This window comes from Bos javanicus, chromosome 9, assembly GCF_032452875.1.
Source record: "Bos javanicus breed banteng chromosome 9, ARS-OSU_banteng_1.0, whole genome shotgun sequence".
Classification (NCBI taxonomy): Eukaryota; Metazoa; Chordata; class Mammalia; order Artiodactyla; family Bovidae; genus Bos; species Bos javanicus.
Genome location: NC_083876.1, coordinates 52,533,606 through 52,552,018, shown reverse-complemented (window position 1 = coordinate 52,552,018; position 18,413 = coordinate 52,533,606). Strand labels below are relative to the sequence as shown.

The 18,413-nt window shown below is 35.9% G+C and overlaps 1 protein-coding gene across 3 annotated transcripts in view; it reads right to left on the bottom strand.

Annotated features, from left to right (window-relative positions):
- MMS22L (MMS22 like, DNA repair protein) overlaps positions 1–18,413 on the bottom strand; it is a 129,647-nt gene that overhangs the window by 70,020 nt on the left and 41,214 nt on the right. For all 3 annotated transcript variants that reach the window (XM_061427772.1, XM_061427773.1, XM_061427774.1), the window contains one exon: positions 16,208–16,711. In XM_061427772.1, the coding sequence (XP_061283756.1) occupies positions 16,208–16,711 (504 nt within the window). The remainder of the gene's footprint in view (positions 1–16,207; positions 16,712–18,413) is intronic.

Sequence of the window (18,413 nt, the reverse complement as noted above, 5' to 3'; positions counted from 1 at the left end):
AAAGCAGGCAAGATGGACTTGTCTTCTGGGAAACCGGCATATATAATTACATCTCGTCACAAAACTCACACTGTAATGTTAATTCTGAAAAGCCTGGACCGTTAGTTTGGCCCTACCAAACTACCAAACCTACCATTTTACGTGTGTAATCTACAAAATATAAGAAAACACCATTCATATATTGGATCAAACTAATGGTTCAGACATTTTAGAATTTGGAAAAGAGCAACTGTGGAGATATAAAAATGTGGAACCATTAAATAGCTGTTTCCACTACACTGTAGCTCTGCAAGTATAGGATACAGCTTCATGTACACAGAACACTTGTTAGTTCAGTCCTGACACAGAAAGTATCCAAGAAATGTATGCTGAATTGCACTGGAATTCCTCCCAGAAAACCAATAGAAAAAAACTGTCAACTGTTAAATATGTGTATGTATATAAATATTTTTTAAAGATTATGACACTTATGTACATAAAAGCCTTAAAACTTCTATATATCCAAAAGGAAATGTAAAATGCACATTTCAATGCATTTGAAACATACAGGATGTTCCTAAAGTTGATGTAGTTAAGCCACTATATGTAATTTGTTATGGTAAATTAATATTAAAAACAAGGTTCCTTATCAATAGGTCATTAGAACAGTCTCTCATTCAATGTTACAGACCCAAAGAAAAGTTCATTTTATAATAAAATTGCTTTACTCTCCCCCAGAATAAGAAAAATAATTTTTCTTTCCCCACTTTTTCCTGAGGGCCTTCCTCTCAAAGCTTGCCATCCTTCTACTTAAACCTGGAATGGTGGTTGCCTGGGCCAGACATAAAACTGTTTTCCATCCCTTCACTATTCTATCCTGGATTCTTCATTTCTTGAACCCAAGATGTTCCTTGTTCTTGGCTAAATCCTTGTTTTCCTGTAGGACGTTTTCTCTGGCAGTATATCTCAAAAGTATAAAACCAAAAGAAAATAGTGGCACAGCTGTGCACGGCATCTCTGGTATGACAGCACTTACGTAAACTTTTGAAAATGTACAATTCCAGTACTACATATTGGTTTTGGATTCTATTTTGTCACATTAAAGTGTGCTGTCCTGAAAAGAGCAAAAGTTCATAGAACATTTAAAGAGGTGGGAAGAAAAGATACATTAAGGTTTCAGAGAATGGGAATAGGAAAAAAATAGATGTCAGAAAAAAGAAACGCAGAAAAATGTATCAATGGCATAGTACTGTTATTAAAAATTCACCAAAGACCGACCATTCCATATGTTTATTAGTGGCTAAGTTAGTTTTATTAATAGAGGAACTATGTTAAAGATGTCAAAAACCGTATGAAAAACTTTTGAAGGAATATCTACCTAAGCACAAGCTGCTAAACACTTATAATGTCTCTTCTCTAATTTTTCTGCCACCAGTCAGCTATGAGACAGTGTGAATGACTCACTGCCAAATAATCACATACAGTATTTCGTACAGGGCAATCTCAGAGAAAATTCTGTAAGTGATGTAGAAGAGTTTTAAGAAGAGTCTCTTCAACAATTGTGTATCGATCACCATGTTATTTCTTTGTTTATATGTCGGCTTCACTACACTGTGGGGCACTTGAGAGCAGCGATCTGTTTTCAGCATCTCTGTTTCCTCCAACACCAGCCAAAGTCTGCCATAGCAAGTACTTTCTGGGCACTCAGTAGAGGAGGATTGACTGAAAAATAGTTATTTCTGTTTCATGCAAAGGCACAAAACTAATACAGTCAAAATTCTCTAAGTTGTAAGAAAAAAAGAGGGGAAAGGAGATGCCACAAAGAAAGAATAATTTCTACTTTCACTTTAAACATAAATAGCATTTTTTTCAGGGAATAAAACTGAACTGATTGTAAAAATCTTGGAGTGGGAAACTGTCTTAAATTTACTTGTAGTGTAATATATTCTTTCACCTCAGTTCTCTGAAACCAGTGGATAAGGAGTAATGGTAATAAAAGCAATCATCGCTTAGGTACTCTGTTATACATTTGACTTATGTTATCTCTTTTGGGCTTCAAACCAGTTCTTTAATATTATCGCACACATTTTACAGATTTGAAAAACTGAGGTTCAAAGAGATTATACAACTTGCTGAAAATTAAAGTGAAAGAAAAGTGGCAGAGTCAGAATTAAAATTCACATCTACAACCTTTTGAAAAAAATACAGCAATATTTGTTACTATAAGCAAAACACGTAATTGTAATTCCACATGTGATTCATAGAAATTAAAATGAGTCAAGTGGAAATGTGCTTTGCTGGTTTTGATGCTTGATATATTAACTCACAGAACTACAACTAATATCCTGAATAAACTGAGCAACCAAGATTTTCAACCAGGATCTTGAAAAATCAAGAGCCAGGCAACCTTAAAATCACCTATAACTCCTAAATGTTCACAGGGGCTAAATAAAGTTTATTATACAAAAAGAAACTATGTAGTCTTTTACAATATGTGTATCTAGAGCGATGCCTTTGATATCTTTTTAAAATAAAAAAAAAAAAAAAACCACAAACTCAAGTTGTAGAAATTTCCAAGGTATAATCTAATCCCACTTAAAATAATAGGTGGTAAAAGAGGCAGTATGGATACAAGGAGAAGCAACAGCAGTTTAGAAGAACATTCCACAAAGTGTTAATAGTACTTCCCTTTATGGGAGGTAGTTGTAGGAAGGGAATGACTTTTATTTTCTACAGCATACAATTGTACATTATTTATATTCTTTAAAGGATATGTGAATTTTGATAATATAAAAATAATAGGGAGGAGCACTATAAACCCTCTCTAGAGGCTTTGAGTACTTAACTTATATTGAAAACTTACAAACTCTACAAGTTTTCTATCTCTGTAGTTTTCTATAGAACTATAGTTTGGTTCCAAAGAGGGCAGAAATCTTTATTTTTCTAGTCTAAGATTTTCTACTACTAATTGAAAATTTGCTTCTATAGAAGGTATTGAATTATGTATTTTTTGTTGTTTGGTCGGTGGTGCTACCTAACCATCTCATCCTCTGCCATCCCCTTTTCCTTTTGCCTTCAATCTGTGTAAATATAAACCTTGAATATAATTAAATCATGGCTCCCAGTTCAGTCACTCAGTCATGTCTGACTCTTTGTGACCCCATGGACTACAGCATGCCAGGCTTCCCAGTCCATCACCAACTCCTGGAGTTTGCACAAACTCATGTCCATCGAGTAGGTGATGCCACCCAACCATCTCATCCTCTGTTGTCCCCTTTTCCCATCTCCCAATTAAAAAACAAAACTATGTCTAAGGCTCTATATTTTAAACCTAATCATTTAAAAAGTATCTTCCACATATAATCAAACAAATCCATGAAGATCAAAGTCTCATTTACAATGTTGAGAATGGTACCTTTAGAGTTGTGCAGTGCACAACGTGCACAACAGTTCTCAAGAACCCTACCAAGAAACTCAGAGAGACATTCATCACAACTTTGTACCTACTGGAGAAAATTTCAGAACAGTGTAAGTTTTTATCAGTAAGAACTGGTCAAGTAAACTATGAGAATATTGTGAAATCACTAAAAATAATGTTGATGTCACTGATATGCAAAGTGACTGACGATACATTAAGTGAAAAAAAGCAGGCCACTAAACAGTACATAACCCCATTTTTCCATTCTGAGTTTTATATCATAAACATAATAGCCTAACACTGATTTTTTTTTTTTTAAATCACAACTGCAGAAATAAAATGAAACCAAAGTATTCCTATATCATAGGGTTATGCTGGGTTTGCTTTTCTTTAAAAAAATAATTTGACTTACAGGAAAAAAACTTTTCCTTCCATCCCATCCCCTCCTTAGGAAGGAGATTTATGCAACATAAGCTACATAATCAAAAGCACTATTCACTTTGTATTGATATTTTTATCAGGTACCTTGGAAACTGTGCTAACACTGGTTGGTAGTCTGAATTAGATTTTGAAGATTGTTAGTAAAGTTTTGTTACTTATAAAAATACATAATTGAGAGAGAAACAAACCCAACTGAGGCCCCTGAATGAAAACTACTACAGGAAGAGTAGACTGGGCTTTTTGCTCTGGGTAGATTCATTTCATAAATGCATTAACTCTTGGTTAACTAGAAAATCTTTGAACACCCGATTTCTCAATAATAATGTTTTTTAAAGCAATTTACTATTAAGTATGCTCTAAAATACCCTTTTTCCCTTGCCTCCTATCACGGGCACTTTTCATCACCAAAGAGTTCCAAATTCCTGGAAATCTACAGAGGATGCTCTTTTCTTCGTTATCTTTTACTGGTTTCCAGGAAAACTGCCGGTAGGAGGCAGCAACGACTGGTGGCAACGGCGGCGGCTGCACTCTGCACAGTAGTTAGCTGCTGGCTTCATTCTTCTGTCATTATAGAAGCAAGATGACACTGTTCTCTAATCCAGCCAAAGCTGATAAGTACCATCAACCTGTCACTTCCTACATTTCAAATTCTAACATCACAGCATCAAAGAGTTTTTACATTTCGATTTCTTTTGCTGGCAGCAGCCGGTAGCCTCTCATTCTCCCACGGTGTTCTAATGCTGCATTTGCACACCGGGGTTACTCCCAGACTGAATAGCAGGTCATCCCCTGCTCACTGAGCTCATCTGTGGCCCATGTGCTAGGCAATTTAGATCCAATCAGCCCTTATTTAGCTCAAGAGTAATGAGCAGCATAGTGACACAGACTTAAGCCTGACCCTCAGGATACTGCTCATCAAGCAGTAAAACTGTGACAAAATCATTCATCTTCCACCCGCTGGCAAGAAATAATACTCGCACTCACTGTATTACTTTTCAAGATAAAAAAAAAAAAAAGTCCTGAATTTTCATGATGTGAGACATTAATTTGCAGAAAGCTGAATTCCCTTAAACCCCCCTGTTGCTATGAGCTCACCAGGGGGAAATAGGCCTTAGGAGACTGAAATGGAATAAAGAAAATTGCTCTAGCTTTCTTTTCATTTTAAATAAGCCTTAAATCTGACAAGAGATATCCTAAAGAGAGAAAAATATATATCTTGTAAGGTAAAGAAGAAACAATTGAAATTAAGAGTTCCAAAGGCTAGTTTCACTCCTTATAGTTGTTCTCAATTTTGTTAAAATATAAATAAAATTTGAAACAGAGCAATTACTTACCCTTCTCCACAAGGTAGATGGTGAAAGGTAAGGAACTGTTCCTTACAGGCCATATGATGGCAAAAGTAAATCCATATTATAAAACAAAAATGTATTCTGATGTTTTCTAAGAAACACATCTTAAAATAACTTTAGGGGAATTATCAGAAGATGGTGAGGATACCTAGGAACATTTTTAAACTATAATAAATCTACTTTTCCACAATTTATAGTGCCTTCTGAGGTCTTATTAATCTAAAAAGAATGGGATAATTAAGAGATCAGTTTCCTTCTCTGACACATCACATCATTAAAAAACAGTGAGTGGTTTATTGTACTACACTTATTGAATGTAAATGCTTAAATTATTTCTTGTTTCCTCTGAGCACTTCCTTTTTAAAGCCAAAACCCACAGCAGTAGTTTATCTCCTGAGTTTCTTAAGACTGGGTCCGCCTACTGAAATCATAATTTCAGGTCTTTTTATCCATTCCACAGTTGGAAACAAGTTAACTTCAGCAAACCCATCACAAATGGGATTTACTGGTCTTCAATATATTTATTATAACAACTTTTCTTTGGTTTAAGAAACATAGCCCTATGTGGTGCGATGAAAGAGCACAGTAGCCATTGCCTTCCTATAAGCCTACTGAATTTCATCCAAAGCTTCAAAGATCTGGGTGGTCCAAATACCTGTAATGAACCATGGAGTTCAGAAAAGGAATCACAGGCATATAAGTAAGACTGGGGAAAGTAGCTTTCACGTCATCCCAGCATCTTTTGATTTACTGCCATTTTGCTAAAGAGAAATATTCCACTGCTTGGTATAGAAAATAATCATGGCATTTCTATTCCCTGAGCTCATCCACTTTCAAAAGAATGAAATGTTTCCTTTCCAGAGTGTATTTCTTTTGCCCTTGTCCTTTTTTATCCTAATGTTTATCACAATTTTTTTCAGTGTTCTTACGCCACTCTTACCTTCCTTTTCCTAATTATGAGAGGTGGAATTTACTGCTTTCATTCAAACTTTGCAAACAACTATGTCATCTACTTCTTGACAGTAATCTTGAAAAAAAATCTATAAAGTTCTATTCACCTCTCTACTTTTATAATTTTGGAGATGAGGCTAAATATTAGATCTGACCTAGGCTATAACTGGAGATTACATCAGGGCCACAGCAAACAGAAAAAAATAGAAGATTAAGAAAAGTGGCTAAGACTGAGAAGTCCATGGACACTTTGATACCTTTATCTTGTACCAAGCCTTCTGAAATTCACACAGCTGTGCTTTACTGTTAGTCTTATTTTCTTACATTGTGCTACAGTCATTCAAAAGGCCCTTTCAATACGGAAGCTTCCACTCCAGGGAACTGCTTTAAATTATTTTATCAAGTATTTCCTCCATTCCATTATTTCAGTTCCCTCTTCCAAATATTTAATACCTTGCTTCCAACCCAATCCAAATACAGATGATCTCTACTTTTACATTCAAAGTGCTCCTGTGGACCCAGCCTTGATGGAGAGGTTTTGGAGACTCTCACAAGCAAGGGAAAAGCTCAAAGGCCCACTTACTCCACCTGTGTCCATATTTTAGTGGGAGAATAGTTTTGGTTATTAAAAAATGGTCCCAAATTTTCAGCTAGAGTAGACATGAGTTTCATTTTTCTATAACATCAAAAACCTTCCAATTAATTGAGAAGAATGGACTCCTGTCATTTTTTTGGAAGTCCCTCCTGCCCAATGGTGCTTAGAAGACAAAAAGCACAGAGTTGAAATTCAGATTATGTATTAAATCCATTAAACCCATAGCCTGGCTGCACAGATACTGTTCTCTACTTTCATGTGGATACTGGCAAGAATTGTTGGATAAGCAGGTAAAATCTGGGGACAAGTATAAATCATTATCAAATAATACTGAATGGCTGAAATAATATAATATAAAATGATGAAAAGGTGATGGCTTCAATAAACACTTAAAGTATCTTTAGATTTTCTCCGTCTGTCTTTCATGTAAGAAATACATGAGTGCGTATCATATACACTGCACTTAGCTGGTTTACAGATGTATGCCAAGTGCCTGCCTACAAAAATGCCTGTTATCACTACAGGCACTCATAAATATTAGCTGGATTTGCTGAATAATTTATTTGATATATCCTCTGTAAGGAAAAAAAAAAAAAATACAAAGTAGAAAGCAATAAAGAGCATTTGAGAGAAAGTGTTAAAGAAATTCCAAGGAAAGTGAGATTATTTAAGACTGTGGACATATGGACAAGCATACATTTCAAGAGAAGCTTGGCATAAAGGATAACACTGTTCACATAAAAATGAAGAAAATGTAAATGAATATAATAAACATATCGAGAGATTATTATGATCAGTGGTCTGGGGAGGCACAGGATCTAAGTCAGTGCTGCTGAGAGCTCTGCTGCTGCCCACTACACAGCCACTAACTACGAATGGCCACTGGGCATCTGGTATGGAACTAGTGTGACGGAGGCATTGTATGTCACATTATATTCATTAACTTAAATTGTCACACACAGGTAGTATGTATGGACAGCAGAGACCTAAGCAGATATTCATAAAGATCCTATAAAGTAAGGACTATTTTACAAATTTGCAACTGAAGCTTAGAAAAGGTTAAGTAACTTCTCAAGACTGCACTGTTGGTAAGCAGAGGAGGGACAATGTGATCTCAGGTTTACTGACCCTAAAACTCCTGCTTTTTATACTATGCTGCAACCCCACTCCAGTACTCTTGCCTGGAGAATCCCATGGATGGAGGAGCCTGGTAGGCTGCAGTCCATGGGGTTGTTAAGAGTAGGACATGACTGAGCGACTTCACTTTCACTTTTCACTTTCATGCATTGGAGAAGGAAATGGCAACCCACTCCAGTGTTCTTGCCTGGAGAATCCCAGGGATGGGGGAGCCTAATGGGCTGCCATTTATGGGGTCGCACAGAGTCGGACACGACTGATGCGACTTAGCAGCAGCAGCAGGAAGAACACACAAACACTTCCTTAATACGTAGAAGAAAAAAAGCACAACTTACTGTTGGGGATTTGTCCACTACCGCCTGAAATCCTGACTTCCGCCATGTACAGTGCTCCTATCTGAAGCTCATTGAGTCCATCTCTAGCCCTGATCTAGGTACTACTAACTTCTCAAATCACCTTTTCCTTTTCCCAAATCCCTCTAAATAAGTCTTTTGAGGTTTTTCCCCTTTCTTTTCCTGTATTCTGCCACCCCATCTCTTTGCCTACTGTAACCAACACTGACCATTTCTGACTTGTGATCTTCACAACTGCTTTCACTCCTTGAATTTAACCCTTTTCTAATTATTGACTATCACATATCTGCAGCTTATTCAGTCCTCAGATCTAGCTCTACTGTCCTGGACATTCTCTGATCTGAATCCTCAACTGGTTTTGACAGGAAAATGTAACAGTAAAAAAGATTTGGGAGATATCTTGGTAATTAATAGTTTCATTTGATTAAAGGAGAACCACAAGAAAAGGGTACAGAAATAAGGTAAAGCCAGACGGTGGATAACTTCGAAAACTGTGATAAGGAATTAGACATTACATTTTGTGTCTTATCAGGATGTCATTAAAGGTGTTTAAGTAGAGAATGACATAAGCAGAATTGCTCTCCAACAAGATAAATATGGTAAGAGAATATGAGATGAGCAGAAGCAACAAATGAAAAACTAGATATATAGGACTTCAATAAAATTTTTAAAATTTATGCTACAAAAGATGTTAAAGTGAAAAGGGACTTCCCCAGCAGTCCAGTGGTTAAAACTCCACCTTTCAATGCAGGAGGCTCAGGTTTGAATCTGCTCTGGGGAACTAAGATTCCACACACCACACGGTGTGGCCAAAAAGTTTAAAAAAAAAAAAAGAGAGAAAGAAAATGAGAAGACAACTCATAACATGGGAGAAAATATTTGTGTATCATATCTGATGAGGGATTTGTATCTAAATATATTAAGAATTCTTATAATTCAGTAACAAAAAGACAAATAATTTAAAAATGGACACAGGGTCCAAATAGATATTTCTCCAAGTAAGACATAATGATCAACAAGCACATGAAAAGCATGTGATCAACACCACTAGCCACCAAGGAAATGCAAATCAAAACCATAATGAGATACTAATCTATCACCTCACATCCACTAAAATCACTGCATTCAGAAACACACGTAGCAACAAACACTGGTGAGGATGCGGAGAAACCGCAATTCTTATTGCAGGTTGGATAAGGTCGGATTGTATAGACTGGACTGTAAAATGGTGCAATGGAAACAGTTTAGCATTTCCTTAAAAGGTTAGAGTTATCACATGACCCAGCAATTCCACCCCTAAGTATATATACCCAAGAGAAATAAAAACATGTCTACACAAAAACTTGCACATAAAAGTCCACAGCAATGTTATTCATAATAGCGAAAAAGTGCAAACAACTCAGTGTTCATCAACTGCTACATGGATAAATAAAATCTGGCATATTCAAAGAGGGGGCTTCCCTGTTGGCTCAGACAGTAAAGAATCTGCCTGCAATGCGGCAGACCTAGGTTCAATCCCTGGGTTGGGAAGATCCCCTGGAGAAGGGAATGGCAACCCACTCTGGTACTCTTGCCTGGAGAATTCCAAAGACAGAGCGGCCTGGTGGGCTACAATTTGTGGGGTTGCAAAGAGAGACAACTGAGCAACTAACACACAACTTATACAGTGGATTATTTGGTAATAAAAAGAAATGAAGTACTGTACACACTTTAATGTGGATAAACCTTCAAATCATTATACTAAATTAAAGAAACGAGTCACAAAAGATGATGTGTTGTATGAGTCCATCTGTATGAAAGGTCCAAAACAGGTAAATCTCTCGAGACAGACAGTAATTAGTGACTGCAAGGGAAAGGGGGCTGGGGAGGTGGGGAGTGACTGCTAACGGTTAACGAGGTTTCTTTTGGGGGTGATAAACTGTTCTAAAATTGCGGTAGAGGTTACACAACTCTGTGAATATACTAAGACCATTAATTTTATGGTATGTGAATTTTATCCCAACAAAGCTGGTCAATAAGTGAATTGTAAAAGTGACATATCTCAGAGAAGCCAATTAAAAAAACAAGAGGTAGGTAGTCTGAGGAGGCGAGGCACAGAAGGCCAGAAGATCAGGCAAACATTAATAATGGAGGAATGTTATTAATAACATGGAGGAAATGGCAGTGAGAATAAAGTTGGGATCATAAACAAGCTCCTCCAAAGAAGACTTAAATTCTCTCACTTAACTAGATATAAAGGACATTCATACATATCACATTTCTACCTTAAAAAGTTACTCTTCTTTCTCTACAGCAGCTCCTTATCATCTTAGTAACACAGAATCACAATTTCCAACAGTTCTCTAATTGTGAGGCAATGTTCATGTTCTCTGCAATTTGAGTTTTTACAACATAGACACTAACTCATTTATACATCAAAAGCGAAAGTGAAAGTCGCTCAGTTGTGTCCAGCTCTCTTTGCGACCCCATGGACTATACAGTCCATGGAATTCTCCAGGCCAGAATAATGGAGTGAGTAGCCATTCCCTTCTCCAGGGGATCTTCCCAGCCCAGGGATCAAACCCAAGTTTCCCACATTGCAGGTGGATTCTTTACCAGCTGAGCCACAAGGGAAGCCCAAGAACACTGGAGTGGGTAGCCTATCCCTTCTCCAGCGGATCTTCCTGACGCAGGAATTGAACCGGGGTCTCCTGCACTGCAGGTAGATTCTTTACCAACTGAGCTATCCACTTCGTAAAAGGTATTATATTAGGTAGGGTTAAGAACCATCCAAGTCCAAACACACACACACACGTGAGCACACTAGAAATGAATACATTAGGGCCTCTTTTGAAAACAGTAATAATAATAAAAGCAACATCCATTTATTGAACACTTACTAATATGCCAGGCACTATGTCAATACTTCACATTACTAGGGTTATATTATAATTAACCCTTAAAATAACCTGGTGAGGTTTGTGCTATTATCCCCATTTTACCAATAAGGCTAAAATTTGGACACATAACTTTTCCCTTATAATACTTTCAAAGAATCACTTTGTACTTATACAAGGAGAATGCATATCTATTAATAGATCTAGTTGGAGACTAAATAAATGACCCAAATATTAACTCTAATACATGAAAAATTAAGTAAATAGCATATGTTTCAACAAAATAATAAAAAAAATTTCCAAGTTATTAGGGTAAGAGGTTTATATTACTGCATGAATTTATAAAATACGTAATATAAAAGGGCTATGCTTTGCGCAATTCAAGCTTGGCAAAGAGTACATAAGCATATAAAAAAGTTAACTCACAGTATACTTGTAAAAATCTTATTATGAACTATTTAATGAAAAGAAATCTATACATTTTATATATTTCCACAATATCAATACTAGTATATTCCCTTAGAGATGCTGATGCTTTCTCTGAAGCAACCAAAACTGGTAGGTGGATCACTCTTAGTGAGCAACACAACTGTCTGACTTTTCAAATAAAAACTGTAAATGTATTTTTCCATGGGGCATACTCATGTGCTCCCTCTCTCAAATTATTAGAAAACTGTCCTAAAAATCTGTATCAAATCAAAATCTGCACACAGTATACATTTCATATACACAGTATAAATGATGTACCTATGTGTATATATGACACACATTCACATATATGTACATATAGACAGATGTTCATATATACACATGATCAAACAGCAGAACCCCAGATGTTTTGGGCAATCTGGGATGTACTAATGAAACTTTGCAAATAAATAACTCAAAATAATTTGATTAAAAAAAATCATATTGGTTTCAACTTGTTTTGTAGTAAACAATTCAATAATTAAAAGCTGTAACCCATTATACTAATAGAACACCCAATAAAAAAGGAGGAAAAGGCTTGCATACTGTCAACAGTTCTTTTTTTCTGAAAGATCATGTAAATTATTTGGCGATCAGCACAGTCTCACAAGAATACTTCCTTTTAAACTGCCACCTTCCCTCCCTAGAAAATCTCTAGTTCTCTTCCAAAGGAAAGATTAAAATTTTTTTTTAGAATAAATGTTGTCATACCAATAAAGATTAAAATAACTAGAACTATTGAGCATGGAAAATATTTGAGGAGAATGCTACACATAGTTCTTGTATAAAGCGTACAAACACACACACACACCATCCCAAATGTCAAAAAAGATATATAACAGGTGAACTTGCAAGTTCGTGGAAAAAGAAGAAAAGAATGAAAAAATGTATGTATTTTCAAATGTATTTTGAAGCCAGGAAAAAGAATCATAAACCTTTTAAGGAGCTGCACTTGAGCACATGGAATATCAAAAACAGGTCATCTTCCCTTTTGAACTATTTCTTAGTCTGCACATTTGACATCTTAGACAAGTTTTCAGCTGCCTTTAGACTTCTTTGAAACTAGGCTCTTGTTTAATACAAGATAGGATGTCAGTTGATCAATATCCATTTGACTTAAATTCATAAGTCCACAACCTCCCTTAAGTGGTAGAACAAACAGGTACAAAGCCTGAAAATTTATTGTTTCTTTTTAAACTCCGAATGATATTTGCAGATGCCAAAAGGCATTTTGAAATCACTCACCTCTACTTCAGTAAAAATGAAACAGGGGGATGGGGAGGAGGGAGAATCTCATGAGGCCTTGCATGTCAAGTTTTTGCCCAGAGCTAATTTTCAGAGCTGTGTTATAAAACCCTGAAAATGGAGGTTTATAATGGAAATGCTGACAGACCCTTAACTATAGCAGCATGAATGGATATAATTAAAGAAAAGCTTTTGGCTACACCTAACTCCACAAATGAAAGACTGCCATTTTTATATTAACCTCAAATAACAGCCAAGTGAGAACCAGAAATGTGATTCCAGAAAGGTAATGTGAAATGTTAAAGATGACTGCTAAAACTATTTGACATTCGGAGTTTTAAACATGGAGGCATTTAGTTAACATAACCAAGTCAGTATTTTCATAATGCTACTTAATCAGCAATAAAGAATGCTCTGGTGAGCCATCAGCTCCAGTTAGCTGAAAGTGGCATATGAAGTTATTATTTCTTAACAGCCTAGAGGGAGCCGCTTCTCTCTATAATCAGTGATCTTAGTTCCTTCCTACCTATAATTTCACTGTCATACAGTTATAAAACTATTACCCAGTTCAACACACACACACACACACAAGCACATATCCTGCACACACATTTATGCAAGGACTGGTACCTTACTCCCACCTGAATTACAAAACAGAAGAGATTGCTAAGGTAAAGTATTTCATTCTTTCCTTTGTCAGGGATGCAGTTAGGAATAAATATCATCAATCTATGTAACCCACCTTCTCCATCTAAATCAAAATTCGAAGAATTTAGCTTTGTTCTTAACTTAAAAGAAAAGCTATGCTTTAATTTTTAACAACTATTCAAATTATTTTTGAACTTCCTAATAATATTAATAGTAAAAATACTGTAGCATACCTAAAAAAGTCCTCTGGAAAGAACTTCAATGAATCCAAATTTGGAGTTAAGAGATCAGGAACACATCTCCATATGACCAAATACCTAGAGGACTTTTCTTGTGTTTCCCCTCCCTCCCTTCTTTTTTTCTTCTTAAGGTAAACAATCCTGAATGATCTCTGGGGCCCTTTCCCTGCAAATATCCCAAACTAAAACAAGTCTGTCTGGACAATATTTGCTTGGAAGTACTGAAGACTGATGGAATAAAATAAACCATGCAAGTCACAGTCCCTCTTATTATGTACTACAATCAGTCTCATTGAAGGACTGTTGCAAATTACTATGCAAGCTTCAGAAACTTAAAAGATGGCAGTGCCTGTACCATGACAGCATTAACAATGACCTGCACATTACTACACCATTCTCATTCACACAATGACCTCATACTTCTGTTAAAACTGCTTGATAATTTTGGTGACAGAAAGTTACACATGATTTCACATTCTCCTATAGCAATTGCTTTTGATCATAGTTGAATAGTATAAAGCAAAGCCAAAAATAAACATTTCTACAAAGAATTAAATATTATCAGCATAAACATTTGTGTCCTTTTTTTTTTTACTGGTTAGTCCTGTAGACCACACACTCCTTGCCCCCTGTTCAAGATGACACCAAATTAACACACTCAAACCAGATCCAGTTTTAAAGAAATTCCTAATATAAATGTAAAGTTACTCTCACTTTATATAATTGACAGTCTTCATTATGCCCTCTTGATTCCTACCTCTGTACTTCTGAATAGTGTGACCCTCATGGTTTCAACAAAAATGCATTATAGTGAACAGCTTACAAGGTACTTGCAAGCAATATTTTCCCAACACTCCTGAAACTGCTTTGGTTTTAATGCTAAAAACTCCTATTCCTTTGCCCAGGCTGTAGCAACATCGCCAGGCTGGTTTAGACCAGTTTTTAGACCCTTTTTCCTTCTTGCTTTGTATATTCAGACGAATATAAATAAACAAACCAAAAATGGTACCAGAAATGTGGAAATCTCTAACTGTGCTCAAGAAGCACAGGAAAATACTGCTTACCACTTATTTAAAATCTGAACAAACAAAATGAATTTGGCACTTGGAAAAGTATAGCATCTGCTAATAAACTCTACTAGACTAGGAATAAACAAATTATTTCATGGAGAAGATCCAGAATCAGTAAAAGCTTCCTCTAATGAAGTTGGCTCTTCATTTACTTATCTATTTATCTATCCGTCCATCTAAATATTTGATTCAGCTTACATTTAGGGATATAGGGATGATTATCTGCTTAAGAACTAGAGTACATGAATATAAAAACTACATAAAACCTAATGCGTGAAAACCTGTGGACTGATCTCTATGAACACACAGCCCAATGTAAATTAAGAAGATCACTAATGAAATTGGTAATGAAATATCCAAAATTCAGAAATTTCATTAAGTTTAGTATCTTTGAAAAAGATGCTACTTTTGTAATGTGCAACTAAGAAAAGGGAAGCAGTCTCTTCATTAACTTCAGACATGATTTTAAATAAAATTGTATTTCTATACCTAACTGCACTGAGTGTAGTATCTAACTTCTTAAGAACATGAACTTCAAAGGTGAAACTGCTATGTGAAAACAGCCTTCAAGGCAATAAACAGCATGATCACTGTTCTCACCATTACTGTTTGGGTCTGAGTGCATCTGCATATTTGTATAATTCACGTAGATCTGGGAACAGCTAAGTTTTATATAGATGACTGGTGAACATCATCTACACAAAACTTGCTGTAGAACAATCCTATCTCACTCTTAGAATACACTGCTTTAGCTGGGAGTATTTCATGTGTTTGGGGCTTTCTTGGTGGCTCAGTCGGTACAGAATCTACCTGCAATGCAGGAGACCTTGGTTCGATCCCTGGGTCGGGAAGATCCCTCAGAGGAGGGCATGGCAACCCACTCCTGCATTCTTTCCTGGACAATCCCCATGGACAGAGGAGCCTGGTGGGCTATATAGTCCACAGGGTCACAAACAGTAGGACATGACTGAGCCGTTAAGCACAGCTCATTTCACGTGTTTGAGGCTACAACTTGGCAGCAAACTAAAGAAAATAACTTTTTTTTTTAATGGTACAATGTGGCCAAAATCTCCTTAAGTACACAAAACTGCATATGTTTCAATGAAAGTCACCTCAGATTTGAGTTCATGGTCTTGCTTAGAATGTCTGAAATATCCCTCTGGATAATAATGTTTTTAGGAGAGGTAGAGAGGCAAGACGGGGCCAAGAGGCATGGCTCCTGGATTGCACCAGAGTTGAGTTTTATAAGCTTGCCTGTGAGCCTTCTTTCAAAGAAGCGCTGTTTGAAAGGACAGTTTGCGTGCAGTAAAACTTCCTTTAACTGCTCTCTTTACAACTGAATTTCATGAGTATGTCAAAAGGAAAACTTTAACACAGAATCAACACAGGTAATGATATAAAACAAATTAATACATTAGCACATTACTGGAAAACATACCTGATTCTGGCCAGAACAGCTTGTAGAAAGTTCAATACTGTCCTAAGTTCAGATTCTTGACAAGCTCGTAGAAGCATACTAAAGCCATCATTAAGCAGTTTTTCATGAGAAGGATGCAAGCAACGGCTTGTCTCAAACACCTCCTGAACACTGTCCATATATATGGAAAGAAGGGTCCAAAGGGTCTGTCTTTGTCCCATTTCATCATTCTTAGATACCAAGAACTCCTTTGCTTTCTCCCGGAAAGCATTTGAAAATTTCTCAGCCAAAACACCAATGTCCAGATTTTTCTGGGTATACATCAAGAGGAAGGCCATCTGACCCTTCCAAATGAGAGGAGATGTTTTAAAAGTAGGCTTGAGGAAATCTAGGAGGCGTAAAACATGACTTGCTACATCTTCTACCTCTGCCACAGCTGCTAACAGTAGAAAAAGGCTGAAAAAGTTCTGCAGACCAACTTCAGTTAGTTCTTCCATTCTTTTTTGATGGAATTTAGAATATATCCTGTAAAATTAAAACAAATGAATTATGAACAGTTTCATTCACAAAAATCCATCTTTTAAACTAACATTTAACTCAATACTCATGACAGCCTCATCACTTTAAATTTTTAGCTATTTCTACATAATGGGGCTATTGTATCACTTTTGTTGCTTAGAAAACAAAACTCATAGAATATGCCTCACCTCTCAGCCTTCAAATTTCTCAAGGATGCAGCAAGCATCCATAAGTGAATCAAAGGATTCAGTGGCTGTCCCCAAAGGAGAGTAGAAATACTATTTTCTATATAATACTTGGCTTTTCCTTTTATTTTAATCCCCCCATAACCTTTCTTTTTCAGTGTTTACTGACAAATAAGAAAGAATATGTAATTCTTTTAAGTACAACTTGATGTACTTTATAGAACTCTTAACAGGGCAATTTTACATAACAGTGTTCCTTAAATTCTTTCTCCCTCTACCCTTCACAAAGACCTGGCTCTTACTATACTTATACGTTAAGACAATGCAAAGTACTGGAAAAATTATTTTTACCCACTCACAAAGAAAAATTATTAGTGCTCAAATATCCAAGACTAGCCATTTAAAAATCTGTTGTCAATATTACTTAATATAATTTAAGAGCTGATATATTTTAATTAATTAAGGGATCAGAACTGAACACCATTCATTTTTAATCTTACTTAGGGATTGTTAAGTTTCTCTGCAATTTTTATAATGGCTTATTCAAAACAGAAATGATTAATGCTTATGAGAGGTTAAATGTTTATTTATAAATAATGAAGCTGATAAGCTCCTGAAGATAAAGATCTAATTATCTTCATATCCTCCCCATCATACCCATGATAGGCTTGGTATACAGTCTTGTTATGAATTCCAATTTCTTTAAGCAATAAAGTTCAGAGTATTATGCTTTCCATAAAAATATTTAAGATTCCAAACAAAATTGGCAAACAGAACAAAAGAAAAGTAACTACTGTTTGAGCTACCTAATTACTGGAGGCTTAACAAAGATACCATTAAAAAATAAAGTATATTCTAAATAAAAAATCCAAACTGTATCACCATAATGTTGCAAGAATTATTCATTGTGTGAATCAAACAGGAATTTCATTTAGAGATTATTGAGAAGCATCTACCAGAAATATTAAGTATTCTGTTGCAAGAGCTTCCATTGCTTAAGCTAAGCAAGCGGTGGAGAACAGTCAACTGCAGAGGGCTAGAAAAGGGGCTCATAGGCAAAAGTAGAACAAGGAAAGACAGTAAGAATCACACCCATTTAACAAGCAAAACTCTCAAAAAAGGACAACACTAGACAAATGTGACCAAACGTTTATTTTACCACATCAGAAATGAAAATGGCATACTCCTCAAATGAGAACATCAGAGGTTTTGGTTCTTTTATATTATGGTTAGTTTTCATTCAAGAAACCTGCACTTGTGAGACTGGTGGACTCAAAGAACACAAAATTTTATAGACTTAATCTATCATCTGCCAATGCATAATCTGGACATAATTTTTATTTCTGTAAGTTTTAATAAAATATATACAAGGAGTTATATGAAACATTACAATTAACTTTGGCAAGAAAAACAACAGTTCTCTTTTATACCTGCACTTAATACGTGGGATCTCATTCTTCAGGACTGATGAGATAAGTAAGAAACTAAAATCTTCCCTAAGTTAGGGATATTAGGTTGGTTTT